General features: G+C 38.8%; 1 protein-coding gene across 4 annotated transcripts in view; it reads right to left on the bottom strand.

The window, feature by feature from the left end:
- Positions 1–22379, bottom strand: part of ZFR (zinc finger RNA binding protein) — an 87881-nt gene that overhangs the window by 5337 nt on the left and 60165 nt on the right. For 3 of the 4 annotated variants that reach the window (XM_025436214.3, XM_025436215.3, XM_049109405.1), the window contains 4 exons: positions 21968–22065; positions 21004–21099; positions 1299–1410; positions 878–975 (listed from right to left, as the gene is read on the bottom strand). In XM_025436214.3, the coding sequence (XP_025291999.1) occupies positions 878–975; positions 1299–1410; positions 21004–21099; positions 21968–22065 (404 nt within the window). Of the gene's footprint in view, positions 1–877; positions 976–1298; positions 1411–21003; positions 21100–21967; positions 22066–22379 lie in introns of those variants that run through there. The other variant, XR_007410419.1, reaches the window with a different exon arrangement.

The raw sequence follows: 22379 nt of genomic DNA, 5'->3' as shown, positions 1-22379 counted from the left end.
GTATTTAAACCCAGGGAGTCTTCACTCTAGAGCTCACACTCCCTCACACACAAAGATTTATTTAATTGAGAGAGAAAACTTACATGTAAGTAGGCATGGGGTGGAGGGGGCGGGGGGACACACAGGATGCAGAGGGAGAGAAATCAAACACACTCCACGATGAGTGCAAGAGCCCAACATGGGGCTGGATCCCACAACCCATGAGATCATGATCTGAGCCAAAACCATTAGTTGGACACTTAACTCACTGAGCCACTAAGCCACTCCAAGCCCACACTTTTAATTAACTACACTAGACAGCCTTTACAGTGGCAAGAGAGGCTAAATTAACAATAATTACCATAAACCACACAGCATTTCATTTACGACCAGAGTCTATGTAAACAGTTCCTATACTGATCATGATATACCCAGATTTAAGAAGACACTGAAAATTCAACTGTATTTTTATATAATACACTTAAACATAAAGCATTACAGTTAGAGTAATACAATTTAACTTTTTTTTTTTTTTTAAAGATTTTATTCATTTATTCATGATAGTCACACAGAGAGAGAGAGAGGCAGAGACACAGGCAGAGGGAGAAGCAGGCTCCATGAAGGGAGCCCGACATGGGATTCGATCCCGGGTCTCCAGGATCACGCCCTGGGCCAAAGGCAGGCGCCAAACCGCTGCGCCACCCAGGGATCCCTACAATTTAACTTTATATTAGTGATTTAATTTAACTTTAAATTATATCACCTCCAAGGGCTAACTTACTAAAGAACAGAAATAAATATTACACAGCGACTTCTTCTAAAGGACAATTATAAAACACCAAAACCTTAAGGGCAATGACCCAACAACAAAGCTTTGGGATTAGGAACACACTGCTACCTGTGCACTGGATGTGATGTCTTCACGCTGTTGGTCAGTCATTGTTGCCAAGGTATCAAATGGATCCTTCTCACAAGGATCCAGAAGTCCAGGACTACCTATAAGCAATCAACATAGGGAGAAAAACACATTAGCAATATCCATTTGATTCTTTTTTTTTTTATTTTTATTTTTTTAATTTATGATAGTCACACAGAGAGAGAGAGAGGCAGAGACACAGGCAGAGGGAGAAGCAGGCTCCATGCACCGGGAGCCCGATGTGGGACTGGATCCAGGGTCTCCAGGATCACACCCTGGGCCAAAGGCAGGCGCCAAGCCAAACCGCTGCGCCACCCAGGGATCCCAGCAATATCCATTTGAAAAGAAAGAGTTCTTATTCAACTATTAAACACACAAACATTACAAATGAAGCAAAACTTACCTTTAAGAATAATCCCTGAAGAAATGCACTCAAAAACTCTTCTCAGTGCATCTCCAGGGCTCTGAGGACTAGAAGCACTACTGATTGCTTTCTCTACTAGTAACTCCATAGCCTACAAACAAAAATATAAAAAAATGTGTTTAACAGCTTATAGACTAAAAAAAAAAAAAAAAAAAAAAAAAAAAAAACCACTCATTTTCAAATACCAGAATGACAAATTATTTAAAAGTTGTCATTAAAATTTTTATTTTATTTCTTAAAGATTATTTATTTGACAAAGAGAGAGAACACATGTGCGAGCGCACACAAGCAGGAGTGGCCAAGGGAGAGGGAGAAGTAGGTTTCCCACTGGGCAAGGAATCTGATGTGGGGCTCAATCAGGACCCTGGGATCATGACCCAAATTAAAGACAGATGCTTAACTGACCGGGCCACCCAGGTGCTCTGCCATTAAACCAGAAAATAAATCACATACAAAACAATCAAAATGAAAAAATAAAACAAGTAATGAAAACAAAACTCATGAGGCAATATATATATATATATATATATATATATATATATATTTAAAGATTTAATTTATTTATTCATCAGAGAGAGAGAGAGAGAGAGAGAGAGAGAGAGGCAGAGACACAGGCAGGAGAAGGAGGCTCCATGCAGGGAGCCCGATGTGGGACTCGATCCTGGGACTCCAGGATTAGGCAGGCCCTGGGCCGAAGGCAGATGCTCACTGCTGAGCCACCCAGGCGTCCTACTTTCATTTAGATAGATAGATAGATAAATAGATTGATTTATAATATTTTATTTATTTATTTATTCATGAGAGAGAGAGAGAGAGAGAGAGAGAGAGAGAGAGAGAGACACGCAGAGAGGCAGCGAGGCAGAGGGAGAAGCAGGCTCCATGCAGGGAGCCCGATATGAGACAATCCCGGGTCTCCAGGATCAGCCCTGGGCCGAAGGCAGGTGCTAAACTGCTGAGCCACCTGAGCCACCCGGGCAGCCCTCATTTAGATTTTAAAACTTGAGTTATAATTCACATAATTACCATCACATAAGATCCATCTTTTAGTGTACAATACAGTGGTTTTTAGTATACTTACAAAGTTGTTCAACCATAATCACTATCTAATTACATAATATTCTCATCATCCCCAAAGAAATTCCATATCCCTAGCAATAATAATTCATCCTCCTTTTCCTCCAACCCCTGGCAACCACTAAACCACTTTCTATTTCTACAGATTTGCCTATTCGGGACATTTCATACAAATAAAACCATATAAAAAGTGGCTTTTGCATTTGGTTTCCTACACCTAGCATAATGTTTAGGTTCACCCACGTCGTAGCTTTTACTGAAATTTTAAATATGACCATCAATATAACACTCAAAGAAACTGAATAGATTGGAACTGTAATAAAACCCTTAAAAAGATAATGAAGCTGAAAATACCTTAGTAAGAATCCATTTTTAGTTGTGTACCTATGAAGCTTATGGATATAATCTGAGGTAAAAACCATATCCACCTATTTGCCCCAAGGCCATCACACAAATCTGTTAAATAGGAATGACTCTAAAAGGTTTAGACATGTAGAGACTGCAGTTCCAAACAAATTAGGAATAAATTATAAGTGACATAAATTTAAAGAGACAGTACACATTAACAACTACAAAACATGACAGCTAGGGGCACGTGGGTGGCTCAGTGGTTGATCGTTTGCCTTTGGCTCAGGCTGTGATCCTGGAGTCCTGGGATCAAGCCCTGAATCAGGTTCCCCGCAGGGGGCCTGCTTCTCTCTCTGCCTATGTCTCTGCCTCTCTCTCGCTCATGAATAAATAAATAAGATCTTAAAAAAACAAAACAACAAAAAAGCAGACAGCTAGCAGCATGAGATTGAAAACAAAAAATGAAAGTGAATGTATAATGATAAATGCAAATCACAACGAAAAAAATTAAGATAGTTCAGTTTACTCAGTAGAAGGATGCAGGGAAATGTTCAAGACTTTTTTTAAAAAAGGGTTTTCACTTAAGAAACTTTTAGTATTTTAAGGAATCAGCTTCAGTTACTCAGACAACTCTATGACTGTATAATGAATATTTCTCCCTTTATAGACAAACCAAGTATTATTTTAAGATGTCAGACTGTGAAATCCTTACGAATAAGATCAGGGTCATTTATTTTGAACTCTTGTGCCTAGCATAAGGGGCCAATACATAGGAAAGACTAATATGTCTAGGAAACAAAATACTTTTGAAAATAATACTGCTCACAAGGGAAATTAAGGATAATAATTATCAAAATTAATGCTGTGCTTAAAATACAAAATACAGGGCAGCCCGGATGGCTTAGCGGTTTAGTGCCGCCTTCAGCCCAGGGTGTGATCCTGGAGACCTGGGATCAAGTCCTACATCAGGCTCCCTGCATGGAGCCTGCTTCTCCCTCTGCCTGTGTCTCTGCCTGTCTCTGTTGTCTCTCATGAATAAATAAAATCTTAAAAAAAAAATACAATTTAAAAAAAAAAAAATTTATTTATGATAGTCACACACACGGGATCGCGCCCTGGGCCAAAGGCAGGCGCCAAACCGCTGTGCCACCCAGGGATCCCCATAAATACAAATTGAGCCATAAAATATGCAACTTTCATAAATAGAGTTGACCCTTGCTTGAATAACATGGGTTTGACCTGTATGGGTCCACTTACATGTGGATTTTTTTCAATAAGTGTTACCAGAGAATTTTTTGGATGCCTATGACAACTTGAAAAGACAGATGAGGGCAGCCCGGGTGGCTCAGCAGTTTAGCGCCGCCTTCAACCCAGGGTCTGATCCTGGAGACCCGGGACTGAGTCCCACGTCAGGCTCCCGGCATGGAGCCTGCTTCTCCCCCTGCCTGTGTCTCTACCCCCACCCCTGTGTCTCTCATGAATGAATAAATAAAATCTTAAAAAAAAAAAAAAAAAAAAAGACAGATGAACCATGTAGCCTTGAAATATCAAAAGAATTTAAGAAAAAGGTATTACTATAATACAGGATACAGAGGTACCTGGGTAGCTCAGTTGGCTAAGCATCCAAATCCTGATTTTGGTTCAGGAAATATCTCAGGGTTGTGAGATAGAGCCACATGTTGATTGGGCTCTGTGGTGGGCAAGGAAACTACTTAAAATTCTCTCTCCCTCTGCCTACCCCTCCCCGTCTTTTAGGAGGAAAAAAAGAATACAGGATATAATACATATTAACATACAAATGTGTTAATTGTGTAATTGTTGGCAAGGCTTCCAGTAAGAGTGGGCTATTAAGTAGTTAACTTTTGGGGGGAGTCAAAAGTTATTCATGAATTTTGAACTGTGTGGGGGTTGGTGCTCCTAACCCCTGCATTATTCAAGGGTCAACTGAATCTCAAACTTTTAATAAGTACTTTTAGAGAATGTTAAGAGGAAAATAAGTATTATAGCTGATTGTTTAATGATATGTGAAGATATGTTCCAAGTAATTCAAAGCTTTATCAAAATCTAACTGATCTTATAAAAAAAAAAGAAATGAGAATTCATGATTTATACTTGCATATAAAGGTAGAAACTAAAAACCAAGGAAGAAATAAATTATTGAAAACCAAAAGTCAGTATGTATACACCCACAATAAAACTAAGTCCACTATCTGCCTTCTGAGATCATTTGCTATGAAGTGAGCATTAAAAAAAAATTTTTTTAAAGATTTTATTTATTTATTTATTCACGATAGACAGACACACAGAGAGAGAGAGGCAGAGACACACCAGAGGAAGAAGCAGGCTCCAAGCAGGATCGACGTGGGACTCGATCCTGGGTCTCTAGGATCAGGCCCTGGGCTGAAGGCGGCCCTAAACCGCTGAGCCACTCGGGCTGCCCCAAAATATTAATTTTCTACAGAATACAGTTGTTTGCTAAGTAAGCAGATTATCTACAGTTAGGAAAGCAACCCAAGTAGAGTACACGTGGCTTATAAACTCTGAAATATATGTATTCAAGTAAAAGGACAACATCAAAGATGAACACAATTGAATTAGAGAAATAATATTTAGACTATAAGGATCTTGGTACCTTAAGTTATTTAGAGAGAAAAGCTCTCCATATTAAATTTTTTGAAATCTAGGGTTTTAATATTTACTTTATTTATTTTTAAAGATTTTATTTATTCATTCATGAGAGACACAGAGAGAGAGACAGAGACACAGGCAGAGGAAGAAGCAGGCTCCATCAGGGAGCCTGATGTGGGACTCGATCCTGGGACTCCAGGATCACGCCCCAGGCCGAAGGCAGGTGCTGAACCACTGAGCCACCGAAGGATCCCCTAATATTTACTTTAAAAACCACTCATGGGTTCCTTTCTGGCACTTAGGATTTTTTTTCTCTTTAAGATTTTATTTATTTATTCATGAGACACAGAGAGACCAAGACAGAGACATAGGCAGAGGGAGTGAGAAGCAGGTTCCATGCAAGGAGTCTGATGTGGGACTCGACCCCAGGACTCTGCAATCATGCCCTAATCCAGAGGCAGATGCTCAACCACTGAGCCACATAGGTGTCCCTGGCAATTAGGATGTTGATGTGAGGACATGGTGGGCCCTCTGGTGTAAAATTCCAGATTTCCCTGGGTCTTCTGATAGGAGCCATCGTCAACTGCTGGTAACACACAACCAAAAATTTATATTATCCTCTCTATGAAGGGGACCAAGGGATGACCGAACAGACTTCCTGCCATTGGTTTGAGTGCCATGGTGATGGCTACAGTGAAGAAAGACAAGCCAGAGCTCAGAAAAGAAGATATAGGGCAGCCCCCGTGGCACAGCGGTTTGGCGCTGCCTGCAGCCTGGAGACCCAGGATCAAGTCCCACGTCCTGGAGACCCAGGATCAACTCCCACGTCGGGCTCCCTGTATGGAGCCTGCTTCTCCCTCTGCCTGTGTCTCTGCCCCCCTCTCTCTGTCTGTCTCTATAAATAAATAAATAAAATCTTTAAAAAAAAAAAAAAAAAAAGAAGATACATCCAGCAGTGGTAATTCAATAATTAGTCATACAGGAGAGGGGCACCTGGGTGGTTCAGTGGTTGAGCATCTGCCTTTGGTTCAGGTTGTGATCCCATGTCCCAGGACAGAGTCTCACATGAGGCTCCCCACAGGATGCCTGCTTCTCCCTCTGCCTATGTCTCTGCCTCTCTGTGTCTCTCATGAATAAATAAAATCCTAAATATAAAAAGTCATACAGGAGAAAAGATGGTGAGTTTCTCTATTCTGAAGATAATGCAAGGGTCATAGTACACAATAAAGGCAAAATGAAAGGTTCTGGTATCACAGGAGCAGCTGCAAAAGAGTGTGCATACTTGTGGCCCAGAATTTCATTCAGTGCTGGCAGGATTGCATAATTCTTTGGTGTATTTGTTTTAAAAAAAAAATTGTTCTTAAATATTTGCACCCTCCCTACCTCACTACTTATGAATTCTATTTTCCTTCCCACCTCTAGTAGCAGTAGTAATGCTTACTATGTAGCAAGTACCATGCTAAACACTTTAAATGCACGACTTCATTTAATTCTGGTAACAAGATGCTATTACACCCCAATTTTTAAAAAAACATTTTATTTATTCATGAGACACACACAGAGAGAGAGAGAGAGGCAGAGACACAGGCAGAGGTTGAAGCAGGCTCCATGCAGGGAGCCCAATGTGGGACTCAATCCTGGGACTCCAGATCACGCCCTGGGCTGAAGGCAGGCGCTAAACCACTGAATCACCCAGGGATCCCTATACCCCAATCTTAAAGATTGGAGGGGAGGTGGACAACTTAAAAGAGGTCAAGTAACTTGTCCAAGGTTACCAACTAAAATGTCAAGAAATCAGGCTGGGGGCAGCCCGGGTGGCTCAGAGGTTTAGCACCACCTTCAGCCCAGGGTGTGATCCTGGAGTCCCAGGATCGAGTCCCATGTCAGGCTCTCTGCATGAAGCCTGCTTCTCTCTATGCCTGTGTCTCTGCGCCTCTCTCTCTCTCTCTGTGTGTCTCTCATGAATAAATGAATAAGATCTTTAAAAAAAAAAAATAAACTACTGGGGGTTCCCTGGGTGGCTCAGCGGTTTGGTGCCTGCCTTTGGCCCAGGGCGTGATCCTGGGGTTCCGGGATCGAGTCCCCCATGGGGCTCCCTGCATGGAGCCTGCTTCTCCCTCTGCCTGTGTCTCTGTCTTTCTCTGTGTCTATCATGAATAAATAAATAAAATATTAAAAAAAAAAAAAAAAAGAAATCAGGCTGGGGTTTGAACTCAGGTCTGATTTTTAAAACGTTTTATTTATTTATTTTTTAAAGATTTATTATTTATTAATGAGAGCCACAGAAAGAGGCAGAGACACAGGCAGAGGGAGAATCCTGGGGTCCTGGGACTGAGCCCTGTGTCAGGCTCTCTGCTCCGAAGGGTCTGCTTCTCCCTCTCCCTCTGCCCCAGCTTGTGATAATAGATAAAAACTTAAAAAAAATAAAAAGCACAAAAAATATTTAACACTAGGAAGTTTTTTTAAAGATTTTTAAAAAAAGATTTATTTATTTATTTATTCAGAGAGAGCGAAAGAGTGGCAGAGACACAGGCAGAGAGAGCAGAGACACAGGCAGAGAGAGAAGCAGGCTCCATGCAGGGAGCCCGACGTGGGACTCGATCCCGGGTCCGCAGGATCACACCCTGGGCTGCAGGCGGTGCCAAACCGCTGCGCCACCGGGGCTGCCCCAACACTAGGAAGTTTGATTAAATAATAGAAATAATAGTACTTATTCTCTTCATTATAGCTAATACTAAGTACTTATTATATAACACTTAGCACTGGTCTAAGTTCTCACATTAACCAATCACCTTTTGGGGATAAACAGGACTATTATTATTTTTTTTTTTTTAAAGATTTTATTTATTTATTTATGAGAGATACAGAGAGAGAGGCAGAGACATAGGCAGAGAGAAAAGCAGGCTCCCTGTGGGGAGCCCCATGCGGGACTCGATCCCAGGACCCTGGGATCACAACCTGAGCCAAAGGCAGAGACACTCAACCACTGAGCCACCCAGGTGCACATTATTCTCATTTTACAGATGAAGATGTTTGTATTAATAATATTTTATGAATACCATTACAACAAGCAACTGTATACACAAAAACCATTTCTATATTCCTGTTGACATAGGTTAATATTGGTACATGCATGACATACTTCCATTCCTAAATCCATGTGTAGGATGTTCTATTTTTGTATTATATTTATATATAAATATTTATGCATAGCACCTTATTTCATACTCAACAATTCTTGGTAAAAAGTGTCACCATCTTGTGGGAAAAAGATTCAGAGGTACATGTACTTTTAAGCAGACGTTTTCTGTTGGGGGTAGCTCAGTGTTACACTATTGTTTTTAAGCTAAAGTGAGTGAAATGATATACTTCAGGTATAATTTGTGGATTCTTTTCAAGGTAAGACAATAGTTGTTAGTTCTGAATGCCAGTGTCTAATCATTTAAAAACTCTTCACTGGTACTAAAAGCAACAGACAGGGCACCCCTGGCTGGCTCAGTCAGTAGAGCACACAACCCTTCATTCTCAGCATCTTGAGTTTGAGCCCCATGTTGGGGTACACAGATTATTACCACCAACAAAAAAAAGTGACAGATGGGAACTCCTTTACTACAAGCCACCATTAAAATCCAAAATACTTATATTCTTGAAAACAAAAAACCCCAACAAAATACACAGGAATACTGAATCACATTATTTCAACAGCTATTTGAGCACAGGGTAGAATTATGGCAGTTCTCTCAGATACTTCTTTAAAAACTGCCCTTTTACATTTGACAGATCATTCTTTTTTTAAAAAGTGAGGTAAAATTCACATAACATAAAATTAAGTACTTTAAGGTGAATAATTCAGTGGCATTCACTATATTCATTATGTTGTGCAACGACCACCTCTATCTAATTCAAAACACTGCCCTAATTCCAGAGTAAAACCCCTTAACTCATTAGGTAATTTCTCCCATTCCCTCTTTCCCCCAAGCCTCTGGCAATCCACCAATTTGCATTCTGTATGTACGAATTTGTTTATTCTGGATATTTCACACAAGTGTAATCCTATAATGACCTTTTGTGCCTAGCTTTCTTTACTTAATTAAGGTTTTGGAGGTTCATCCATGTTGTGACAGATCATTCTTCTTTGTAAAATTTTCCTCACCCTCATCTATACTGTTCAGAAATAAAACATAATAGGGCAGCCCCAGTGGCGCAGTGGTTTAGCGCCGCCTGCAGCCCGGGGTGTGATCCTGGAGACCCGGGATTGAGTCCCGCGTTGGGCTCCTTGCATGGTGCCTGCTTCTCCCTCTCTGCCTGTGTCTCTGCCTCTCTCTGTAGCTGTGTCTCTATGAATAAATAAAAAATCTTTAAAAGAAAAAAAAAGAAATAAAACAATAAACATTAAAGAAATTAAGTATATGCCCTTTGTAAATTATAGCAGGCATACCATTCCAAAGGAGGTTTAGATACTACATAGCAATTCTGGTGTCAGACCAATCTGACAAGAAATCTACCTGCATTTTTTTACTCAAAGGAAATAATCTGAATGCTAAATAAAACTGAAGATAATAAAGTTCATAAGACTCTCACATTTCTTTTATGAAAATCAAGAAACATTACTTTCTGCTTAATGTGACAGTATAAAGCCAAATTTCATGGTCTCTTGTCCCAACACAGGATCAAGAAAGATGTTACAACACACCTAAAGCAAAAATGTAACCGTTTCAACCAACTGGAGGAAATGGTCAGTGAAAGAACCTTTCCAAGGAATTGAGTGCCTTGAGCAACTCTCCATGCACCTCCTAACCTGGTTCTCCAGAGAGAGATGGGGGTAGAGTTGGCAGCTGAGTGAAACAAATCCAAAAATTTTTAGCAATAACCTCCCAACTAAGAGAGGTAGATAGAATAACTTATATTGAAGGCAGTCCCAGAAATTTTCCTAAATGTAAAAACCCCTTCTACATTCCCTTCCATTTTACCAGAGAAACGAAAAGAACAGAATTCACCATCCTAATAAAGATTTGTAGAAGAGAGAAAGAAAGAACAAAAGAGTCCTCATTATTCACATCTAATTATCTCTAAATAGACATCTGGCTAACATGTAGGTAAAAGAAAAATAAGTAAGGTAAAATATGCCAAAGGAGGAAGTGGTAGGGAAAATATATTATCACGGAGGACTGTGAACTCTCCACACAAATGTCCCAAAGTGGCTTCACAAATTCAAACACTGTTGGCTCAGGAAAACAGAAGTTGTTCCTAAAAGTGGATGGTGAATAGGAAAAAAGGTAGCAGATTCTGCATAGGCAAAGGCTCTAGGTGGCCACTCTGGGTTTGAAAACCAAAGCCTGAAGGTATGCCAATGGAATCTACCGCACAGAGTAGCATAGCACATTCAATCAAGATGTAGGAAGCACAGCCTATAGCTGCAACAAGGCTAGATACAGCAAATCCATACATTTTTTCTAATAAACAATACTCAAAGCAGAGCTCACAAAGGAAGAAAAAGGAGAGGAATTTAAAAAGGCATGGATTGGGCAGCCCGGGTGGCTCAGCGGTTTAGCGCCACCTTCAGCCTAGGGCCTGATCCTGGAGACCCAGGATTGAGTCCTGTATGGAGCCTGCTTCTCCCTCTGCCTATGTCTCTGTCCCCCCACCCCTGTGTCTCTCATGAATAAATAAACTCGGGGGGATCCCTGGGTGGCGCAGCGGTTTGGCGCCTGCCTTTGGCCCAGGGCGCGATCCTGGAGACCCGGGATCGAATCCCACATCGGGCTCCCGGTGCATGGAGCCTGCTTCTCCCTCTGCCTGTGTCTCTGCCTCTCTCTCTCTCACTGTGTGCCTATCATAAATAAATAAAAAAAAAATTAAAAAAAAAAAAAAAAAAAAATAAATAAACTCTTAGAAAAAAAAAATAGAGATGAAAAATCTAGAATTCTCTATGGACTTTGAGTGATAATGATATGTGATCTAGGTTCACTGCTTGTAACAAATGTACCTCTCTAGTGAGGAATGTTGATGGGAGGGTGTGCATGTGAGAGAGCAGAAGATCCAAAAATTTCTCTAAAAAATAATGTCTATTAAAAAAATAAATTAAAAAATCTGTTCTGGGGATGCCTGGGTGGCTCAGGAGTTGAGCATCTGCCTTCAGCTCAGGGAGTGATCCTGAAGTCCCAGGGTCGAGTCCCACATCGAGCTCTTTGCATGGAGCCTGATTCTCCCTCTGCCTATGTCTCTCATGAATCAATAAATAAAATCTTTAAAAATAAATAAAAAATAAAATGAAAAAAAAAACTGTTCTGGAAGGATTTATTTTTTTTAGATTTGTATTTATTTATTCATGAGAGACACAAAGAGAGAGAAGCAGAGACACAGGCAGAGGGAGAAGCAGGCTCCATGGAGGGAGCTTGATGTGGGATTCGATCGATCTCGGGTCTCCAGGATCACACCCCGGGCCCAAGGCGGCGCTAAACTGCTCAGCCACCCGGGCTGTCCTGGAAGGATCTTAATTTAAGCTAATAAAGATATAATCAAACTGCTAATATTCTGAGATATAAGAGAACTTGAAAAAAAAAAACAACAAAAATTAAAAACTCAGAGCAGAGATGAAAAGGAAGATTACAGAGCTAATAAAGCCCAACGAAATGTAAAATAACATTAGTAGAGAATAAATGAATTATAAATAGCAAAGACAACTAGGACATAGCTGAAAACCAAATTACTGCCAAAGAGACACACAGGGGACATGAGAGAAAGGGAACAGGATTTAAAACAATTGCAGGGGTGCCAGGGTGGTACAGTCAGTTAAGTGGCCAACTCTTGGTTTTGATCTTTAGGGTCTGAGATAAAGCCCCGTGTTGGGCTCCACACTCGGTGGGGAAACTGCTTAAAAGTCTCTCTCCCTCTCCCCTTTCTCCTACCCTGTACCTTCTTTCTAAAATCAATGAATAAATCTTAAAAATAAATCAATAAATCAATACAATTACAAAGATAAAAAAATTTGCAGGACAAAGGGAATCCAACATAAGGATAACTGGTGTCCCTAAAATAGAGAATCCTATTAATCAGACATAACGGAAGACTGTTTTTTCCCCTAACTGAAAGAAAAATCAGATCTGCAGGACAAAAGGACACAGTGTTTCAGTAAAATGCTGCTACTGAACAAGATTCCAAGACATATTTTGGTTAAAGTTAATGATATGCAAAAATAAAGACTTCTTTCAATGGCCTGTTAAAAAAAAGGCAGGGACATAAAACTAGGCTGAACTTATACTTACCAGTACAAAATGCTGTAAGATAGTGGAGTGAAACTAAACATGGAGAGGGGAAAAAACTGTGATCTAACAATGTATTTCTTATGAAAGCAATGACAGTTGGCAGAGCTTCTCAAACATGACAGAAATTCAAAAAACTTAAGCACTGATAAAAACTATTCAACGATAAAAAACAATCAGGAAATGAAAAGGGAAAGCCCCAGTGGTTGGCTCTGAACCATTTAAATATAGAACATTAAACAATCTTAGAGAATATGAATATAGAAGGTAAATATAGTTATTTTTACACTTTTAAGGTTTAAAAAGCATAAATGGCCCTGTTTTCTAAGAGGAATCAGCATATATTAAGATAAGCTAATCAAGAAGCAGGTTTAAATATATTAAAAGAGGGACGCCTGGGTGGCTCAGTGGTTGAGTGTCTGCCTTTGGCCCAGGGCGTGATCCTGAGTCATGGGATCGAGTCCCACATCAGGTTCCCTGCATGGAGCCTGCTTCTCCCTCTGCCTATGTCTCTGCCTCTCTCTCTCTCTGTCTCTTTAAAAAATCTTTAAAAAAATTTAAAAAAATATATATTGAAAGAAATAAATGGCACAAAAGAAAGAGTTAAACAAGAAATCCAAAGGATGGGGAAAAGGAAGAAGTAATCGTTTTCTCAGCTTTTATGGGTGAGACGTTGATAGATATTATCTAAAACTAAAACTGTTAATTGATGAATGAGAACATCATATGAAACTATAAAGGCAACAATTGTCACAAGGAAAAAATATTCACACATAAAATGAACAAGAAAAGGAAAGAGTAAGAATTAAGGTTAAGCACAGAAGAAAACAAAGGAAACACGAATATACTCATATAAGACAACTGCTCATGAAAAGAAAGCTAGAGTTTCAATATTAATCAATGGACAAAGCTTATTAACTCATGTCAGAAAAATGAGGGACCCTTTATAATGGTAAAGCATTCAAATTCACAATGATGACCTGACTGTATTAAGTGTTTTATGTCCAAAATTATCACTGCAACAAAACAAAGAACAAATTATAGGAAACAGAACAGAAATGGAAACAACAGAATTAGTAGATTTTAATGCATTTTCCTTAATCCATGGGTCAATGAAGTAGACAAAAAATATGTGAGGAAAAAATATGGAAGATATGAACAAAATGATTAAGCTGAACTAAGAGGTGTATGTTGTGTGTTATACCTTGAGAACACCTCTTTAAGGTGCCCACAGGAAAAAAATAAAATGCCCAAAGATTATAAAAACTGTACAGATCAGACTACAAAGAGAAACTTTAATTGTATTATAAACAGAATACATTTATCAGATTACAGTGTGTTAAAAACTAGAAATTATTTACAAAAACAAGAGCAACTCTGCTTTGATTCACAAAGAATTTAAAAATTCCCTCAAGGGGGCCTGGGTGGCTCAGTCAGTTAAGCTTCTGACTCTGGATCTTGGCTCAGGTCATGTTCTCAAGGTCATGGGATCTAGCCCTGCCTTGGGCTCTGTGCTCAGCAGGGAGGTCTGTTTGAGATTCTCTCTCCCTCTCCCTCCACATCCAGTTCTGCGCACGTGTGCTTTCTTTCTTTCTCTCTCTAAAATTAATTAATTAATTTAACCCCCTCCCTGCCCCAAACCAAAAAACAAGACTGTACTTGTCTTGATGAGCACTGAGTGAGGTATGGAATTGTTATATCACTATATTGGAATTAAAATAAAGAACAAAAAAAAAAAAAAAAAGAACGAATGAAACAAGTATCCAACTCAAAAATTTTGTGAAAGAATAAACTTCAAGGAAAACAGAAAATTAGAGATGAAATTAGAATTAAATAGGAAAATGGTAGATCTGGCAGATAAATCCAAGGAGTTGATTCTTTGGGGAAAGGAAAAAATAATATGAAAAGGAAACCAAACCTACTGCCTAAGATAATACTGGGAGCATTTTAAAATGTCAAAATACTGACATTCTGGTGTGTTTTAAACAATCAAAAACAAACAAACAAACAAAAACCAAAACCAAAACCAAAAAACAGTGTTAAACTATGTACATGATTTTAAAGATCAGCCACCAGCTTAATTTTCCCTCCTCAACTTACTTATCATTACCCCACCATGGTTCTATGCTCCTCTAATTCCTTCACCTTTCCCTCTCTTTTCCACTCAATTAATAAAGCTTTGCACCCTCAAAGGGGTGTCTGAAGTTCATGGTCTTCCTCTGATAAAGAAGAAAAATGAAGTTGTAGGGCAAGGGCTCTGTAGCAATGAACCTCCAGATTCCAAGAATGGCTTAGAAAGAATGGCATGAGAATCCATTCTCTTTAGTATTGTCTTGGACTTAGTATAATAGAAACAGCCTCAAGGGCATGTAGGTGTAGAGAACTAAAGCTGAAGGAAGCAGAAAGTAGAATGATGATATACAATGCATATATTTTTATACATTAAAAAAATCTGAAGTTAGATAATGCTTGATACATTTTTTATATTAAAATATATTAAAATTTTAGTGAATTCTGACCACATATAAATAATGAAACACCTTTTTATCATTCTTCTCCTATATGGCAACTCCTACTACTGTTGGCTAGTATAATCCATCAAACTAAGAATTAAAAACAAACAAAAATAATAAAGATGCTGCAAGTACTAAAAAAAACCCTGAGAGGACACCTCGATGGCTCAGCTGGTTAAACGTTGGTTCAGGTCATCTCAGGGTCATAGGATCAAGCCTCGTCCTGGGAAAAGGGGGAAGTCTGCTTCAGATTCTCCCTCTTCCTCTACCCTTCCCCTAGCTCATGTGCTCTCTATAAATAAATCTTAACCACCTACCCAAAATAAAACAAGCAAAATTCAAAACAACGTAAAACTCTGAGAGAGCAAAATTCTATCATATAAAATTCTGAAAATTGGTCAATTTTCTTAGGATAATAGAAGCTGCTGAAATTAAAGAGAAATAAAAATTAGACTACTTAATCACAACAGAAAAAAATGAGAAAATGCTACTCCTTTTATTAATAAAGATTGGGAAATAATGTCATCAAATGACAATAGTACTCTGATCCTACTAAAAGTATTTCAGGGGATCCCTGGGTGGCGCAGCGGTTTGGCACCTGCCTTTGGCCTAGGGCGTGATCCTGGAGACCTGGGATCAAATCCCACATCAGGCTCCCGGTGCATGGAGCCTGCTTCTCCCTCTGCCTGTGTCTCTGCCTCTTTCTCTCTCTCTCTCTGTGTGACTATCATAAATAAATAAATTAAAAAAAAAAAAAAGAAGAAATCTAAAAAAAAAAAAAAAAAAGTATTTCAGAATTTAGATAAACAACAAAAGCTTTCACACTGTTTTTATTTTTATTATTTTTTTTTTTTAATTTTTATTTTTTATTTATGATAGTAACAGAGAGACAGAGAGAGAGAGAGAGGCAGAGACACAGGCAGAGGGAGAAGCAGGCTCCATGCACCGGGAGCCCGACGTGGGATTCGATTCCGGGTCTCCAGGATCGCGCCCTGGGCCAAAGGCAGGCGCCAAACCGCTGCGCCACCCAGGGATCCCTTTCACACTGTTTTTAGAGCTAGTGAATTATTGATCTAAATATCTGAAATAGAGGACAAAAATAAACTACAATATTTTATGCCACCAAGAAAATTCCTAAATAGACCATCAGTAAACAGAACTTAGTGTTCATTAGTATTATTCTCATATGTATGAGAATCACCTTTGGAATGCAAAGGTAGCTTAAGATGAGGAAATCTATTTGTATAATAAACAATATCAAACAGATTGAAAGGAAAAAAACTATATATTCAGGTCAATAAATCTTGAAAGATTACCTGATAAAGTTCAATTTCCATTCCTGATTCATATTTTTTTAGCCTTAAAAAATTTTTTTTAAAGATTTTCTTTGACAGAGAGCATAAACAAGTGCAAGCTGGAGGAGTGGCAGAGTGAGAGGGAGAAGCAGGCTCCCTCCTGAGCTGGGAGTCTGATGTGGGACTTGATTCCAGGACCCTGGGATCATGACCTGAGAAGGTAGCAAATGCCTAACCAACTGAGCCACCCAAGCACCATCCCCCCAATTTCTTTTTTAATGTAAGCTCTACACCCATTTGAGGCTTGACTCAATACCCTGAGATCAAGAGTTGCATGCTCTACTGACTGAGCCAGCCAGGTACCTCTCTATTCCTTTTTTATTTTTATTTTTAAAGATTTTATTTATTCATGAGAGACACAGAGAGAGAGAGATGAAGACAAAGGCAGAGGGAGAAATAGTCTCCCCGCAGGGAGCCTGATGTGGGACTCGATCCCTGGACTTCAGGATCACAACCTGAGCCAAAGGCAGATGCTTAACCACTGAGCCACGCAGGCCTATTAAAAATACTTCTAGGAAAGGACGCCTGGGTGGCTCAGTGGTTATGCGTTGGTCTTTGGCTCAGGGCGTGATCCCAGAGTTCCGGAACCGAATCCCACATTGGGCTCCCTGTGAGGCACCTGCTTCTCCCTCTCCCTATGTCTCTCATGAATAATAAAATCTAAAAAAAAAAAAAAAAAAAAAAAAGACTATAGCATGCATGTAAAGTATTATTTCTTTTATTTCTTATTTATTCTAGAAGCATCAGTTAAATTAGAAAAAAAGAAAGAAGGCAAGTATAATTTATAGGTATGATTCTAAGTTTAGAAAGCCCAAGAGAATCATATGAAAAACATTACTACAAATAAAGGAATGCAGTCAGGTAATAGACTGCAAAATTAATACTCAAAATTAATAGTTTTTATATATGCAAACAATAACCAGAAAATAGATGTGAAGGGGAAAAATAGGCTCTAGAATATAAAATATCTAGGTACAAACAACCAAAACCAAAACTTAACATGCACAGAATATATTCATACCTAGGCAGGTACATTATATTAACTTCAGTAAGCAGGACATCCTGGTCTCTGCTAAGAAGAGTCAATATTACAAAAGTGATAATAATTCCCCAAATGAATCTATTAATTCAGTGTAGTACTATTTAAAAGCCAAAATATTCTTTGTGCAAGATGGTGCTTAAAGAGAGGCAAAGAATAGAGAGGGATGAATGTGATGACTAGGACAATCAGAAACTTAAAACTGAAGCTTCGTGGGCAGCCCCGGTGGTGCAGCGGTTTAGTGCCACCTGTAGCCCAGGGCATGATCCTGAAGACCCGGGATCGAGTCCCACGTCAGGCTCCCCCCGCATGGTGCCTGCTTCTCCCTTAGCCTGTCTCTGCCTCTCTTTCTGTGTCTCTCATGAATAAATAAAATCTTTTAAAAAAGATTATACAAGTAATGTATAGATATTTTGTCCTTATAAAAACTAAACATTACAGATCTCTAATCATAATCCTTTCTTCTACTCCTCAGAGAAATGCTATTATAAGTTGGAATATAGCCTTCTCAAAGCTTTTGTTATGCAGAGAAAAATTTATATATATGCACTTGTGGAAAATATAATTTGATGGGGGGAAAAAAGCTTTAGAAGAAACCTGAAATACAAGGGAATTTTTTTTTTATTTTTTTAAGATTTCATTTATTTATTCATGAAAGACACAGAGAAAGAGGCAGAGACACAGGCAGAGGGAGAAGCAAGCTCCATGCAGGGAGCCCGACATGGGACTCAATCCAAGGGCTCCAGGATCACACCCTAAGCTGAAGGCGGCGCTAAACCGCTGAGCCACCCAGGGATCCCCGAGAATTTTTTTTAAGTAGAATAGAAAACCCAGAAGTCATAAAAGATTAATAGATTAGAATTTACAAAAATATTAAAACTCTGATATAGCGAAAATCATCATATAGCTAAAAAGCAGATGAAAAACTGGAAAACATTTTTGTTACAGGTAAAGACTAATTTCTTTTTTTTTTTTTTTTAATTTTTTATTTATTTATGATAGTCACAGAGAGAGAGAGAGCGCGGCAGAGACACAGGCAGAGGGAGAAGCAGGCTCCATGCACCGGGAGCCCGATGTGGGATTCGATCCCGGGTCTCCAGGATCGCGCCCTGGGCCAAAGGCAGGCGCCAAACCGCTGCGCCACCCAGGGATCCCAAGACTAATTTCTTATACAAAGTGTTAATATAATTAAGAAAATGTTGAGTAACAAAGGAACTGGTAGTTAAGAGAAAAATAATTCTAAATGCCAACAATTACTCAATTAAAGAAATGGAAATTAAAAAGAGACATTTTTATATTTACTATATTGGTAAGGAGTGTGATGATATTCCAGAGTTAGCGAGGATGTGAAGGAAATGATCAATAGTTTTTGGACGTTTTTCAATGATCCAATTTTCTGATAAATAATTAGCACATGGTTTTTGATCTTGGAATTGCAGCCCTACCAATTTATTACATGAATTATAATACTCACAAAAGGCTGACAATAGTATAATGAAGATTTAATGGAAAAATAACTGCAAACCAAAATGTCCATCAAATGGATACCAGTAAGATAAATTATGGCCCATCCACACAAAGGGAATGCTATATAGTCAATGCAAATAGGGTAGATTTGACTATGCCCTTCTCTAAGAACTCCAAGATGTATTTTGTTAAGGAAAATGCAAATAATCTAAATAGCTTGAACATCCCTGTGTTCAGAAAAAAATTAAAGAATTAAAGTAACCTGGCTATTCAATTCTCACTAACCCAACTCTGAAATCAATAGGCTCAATTATATTTTCATTTTATTTTTTAAATTTTAAAGATTCCATTTATTTAATTCATGAGAGAGAGAGAGAGAGGGAGAGAGGGAGAGAGAGAGAGAGAGAGAGAGAGAGAGAGGCAGAGACACAGGCAGAGGGAGAAGCAGGCTCCATGAAGGGAGGCTGATGCGGGACTCGATCCTGGAACTCTAGGATCACGCTTTGAGCCGAAGGCAGATGCTTAACCACTGAGCCACCCAGGCATCCTTCATTTATATTTATATATTTTTTAAAGATTTTATTTATTTTATTTAATTTATTTATTCATGAGAGACAGAGAGAGAGAGAGAAAGGGGGGGGGGGGGGAGGAGGGCAGAGACACAGGCAGGAGAAGCAGGCTCCATGCAGGAGGCCTGATGTAGGACTCAATCCCGGGACTCCAGGATTACGCCCTGGGCTGAAGGCAGGCACTGAACTGCTGAGCCACCCAGGGATTTTTTTTCTTTTTTTTTAGATTGTATTTATTTATTCATAAGAGAGAGAGAGAGAGAGAGAGAGAGAGGCAGAGACATAGGCAGAGGGAGAAGCAGGCTCCGTGCAGGGAGCCCGATGTGGGACTTGATCCCAGGACTCCAGGATCATGCTCCGAGCCTAAGGCAGATGCTCAACCACTGAGCCACCCAGGTGTCCCCTCACCTATATTTTTAAATAAACTCCTGCTCTATCTGAATTCTTGCTATTCAGGAAACAAAAGTGCTCAAATATGAAAGAGATACTAGCACATATATGCAAATAAGAACATATATGGTGTATATGAATGCACTTTTATCCTGGAAGTAATCACAACAAACTGTTAAAGATAATTTGCAATTAAATAATGAGAAGACTTTCACTTTTTGGTGCCTTTCTGCATTATTTGAAATTCCTAACTTTGCACATTTTTTCTTCATTTTTTTTAAATATATATATTTTTTAATTTATTTATGATAGTCATATATATATAGAGAGAGAGGCAGAGACACAGGCAGAGGGAGAAGCAGGCTCCATGCACCTGGAGCCTGACGTGGGATTCGATCCCGGGTCTCCAGGATCACGCCGTGGGCCAAAGGCAGGCGCCAAACCGCTGCGCCACCCAGGGATCCCTCTTCTTCATATTTTATTTCACAATCTATCTTTCTGAATTCTTGAAATTTTAAACTTTTATACATTATTTTTCTAAAATAAATATTTATTTATTTGAGAGGGACAAAGTGCATGCATGGGGAAAGAGAGAGAAGGACAAGCAGACTCCCTACTCAGTGGGAAGCCCAATGAGGGACTCCTTACCAGGATATTGAGATCATGACCTGAGCCTAAGTTAGATGCTTAACTGACCTACAGGCACCCCTACACATTATTTTAAAAAATTGTCAACAGAACCCTGGATAGGGAGATTAATTGCTTACTTTTAGTCTTTGTACTTTTACATAAGTAAAAGCAAACTAATGACTGCTGTTATTTTAGAAAATAAAGACAAAAGGAAACATCAGGTGCAATTCTTTAAATAGTACAATCTCAGAAAATTAGACACACTATGACCCCCACTAAATGAGGAAAGAGACCGTATTTAGAAAATGAAAATAAAATTGATAATTCAATGTAAGAGGAGATTATAAAAACTGTGCAAGTATTTCCTAAATGTTTATTTTTCACACCATAAAAATTACATACTACTTACCCAGCTTGGAAAATCAGACCATGTTGGAACTCGCTGACAGAGGTCCCGGAGAATACGTATGATAATCACACAGGACTGCAGACCATTAGCTCTAGCCTTGAGAGCAACACAAAAACCCAGGTGAATTAACCTTAGAAATATTGAAAATATCCCTTGATGAAGAAAAGTTAAAATACCACTGTTCAATGGAAGCTCAGATAAAAATAAAACAAAAATAACCACACTTAAAATTAGATTCAATGAGCTGCCATTTACAGCAGTATTTTATGCCAGGGTTAGTATTTAAAAGCTGGTATTTTAGGTCAAAGTAAACAGATTATACAAGAATAATATTTCTTGATCCCCTGTGAACCTTGACCTATGTTCATTTAAAACAGTAAACTTAAAAAAAAAAATCTGCCTACATTAGAAATAAAAGAAAAAGTAAAGAGCTAAAAAGTTTGTCTAGGGACTGAAAGGTTAAGGAAATCTGTTTGGTTTCCCTTCTGTGCCTTTGCATGACTGCAAAGTCACTAAACCAAACAGCTGCTTCCTCACCTTTCACTCCCTACACTTATTAACTTAGAGAAAGAGGGGAAAAAATCTTAAAACTATACACAAAGCTTTAAACACATATTCCATTATTTAAAGCAAAAGTTAATCTGCAGCCTTATGGAATATAATATATATACACAAACATGTGATGTTCCTGAACAAGTAAACTTTAAAATAGCCACTAAAAAAAAAAAATAAAAAAACCCAAACTACAAAACAGCCCCCCAAACCTAAGGTTATTGTCAAATTAATAGTAACTGCAATATGCAGATCTTCATAGCCAGCTTTCTATATTAACATATTTTCTGAGATTTAATTTAAAATAGTATTGCTTGGGCAATCTTTTGAAATGTTTAAACACAGTTAAACATGTTGTACTGAACTACTCTCTCATAAGGCTACAAGAAAAAAGTAAAATGATGTTCCGAACCTGGAACCACTTAGCGTGGCGTAGAGCAGCCAGAGCGTCAAGGCATTTTTGCCTGTCCAAGACGTCCGGTGGGTCTTTCACCATACCCGAGGTTACATCTAAAATGGATTGAATTGGCAAAATGCAGTGAGGAATGGGTGTTTGACCAGGTGAGCAAGACACTTCCTTAAAGTAGCATCAGTGTCACATGAGCCATTTGCAAGCTTACCAGCACTTTAATGTACCCAGTATTTTCAGCAAATTTATATACTCCAATGTAAAAATCAAAAGGAGAATTTAGACTCTTAAGAAATATAATAAGTAATTTCTGCAAATAAACCCTACCCACCAAAATAAAATCAAAAGGAAGGATTACTGGACACAGCGCACCAGCACAAAGACAAGACAAGAGGGAACACAAAAATCCACCTTA

Source organism: Canis lupus, chromosome 4 (assembly GCF_003254725.2).
Source record: "Canis lupus dingo isolate Sandy chromosome 4, ASM325472v2, whole genome shotgun sequence".
Lineage (NCBI taxonomy): Eukaryota > Metazoa > Chordata > Mammalia > Carnivora > Canidae > Canis > Canis lupus.
Note: the sequence above shows the minus strand (reverse complement) of the source record. Positions and strands in the feature narration are given on the sequence as shown.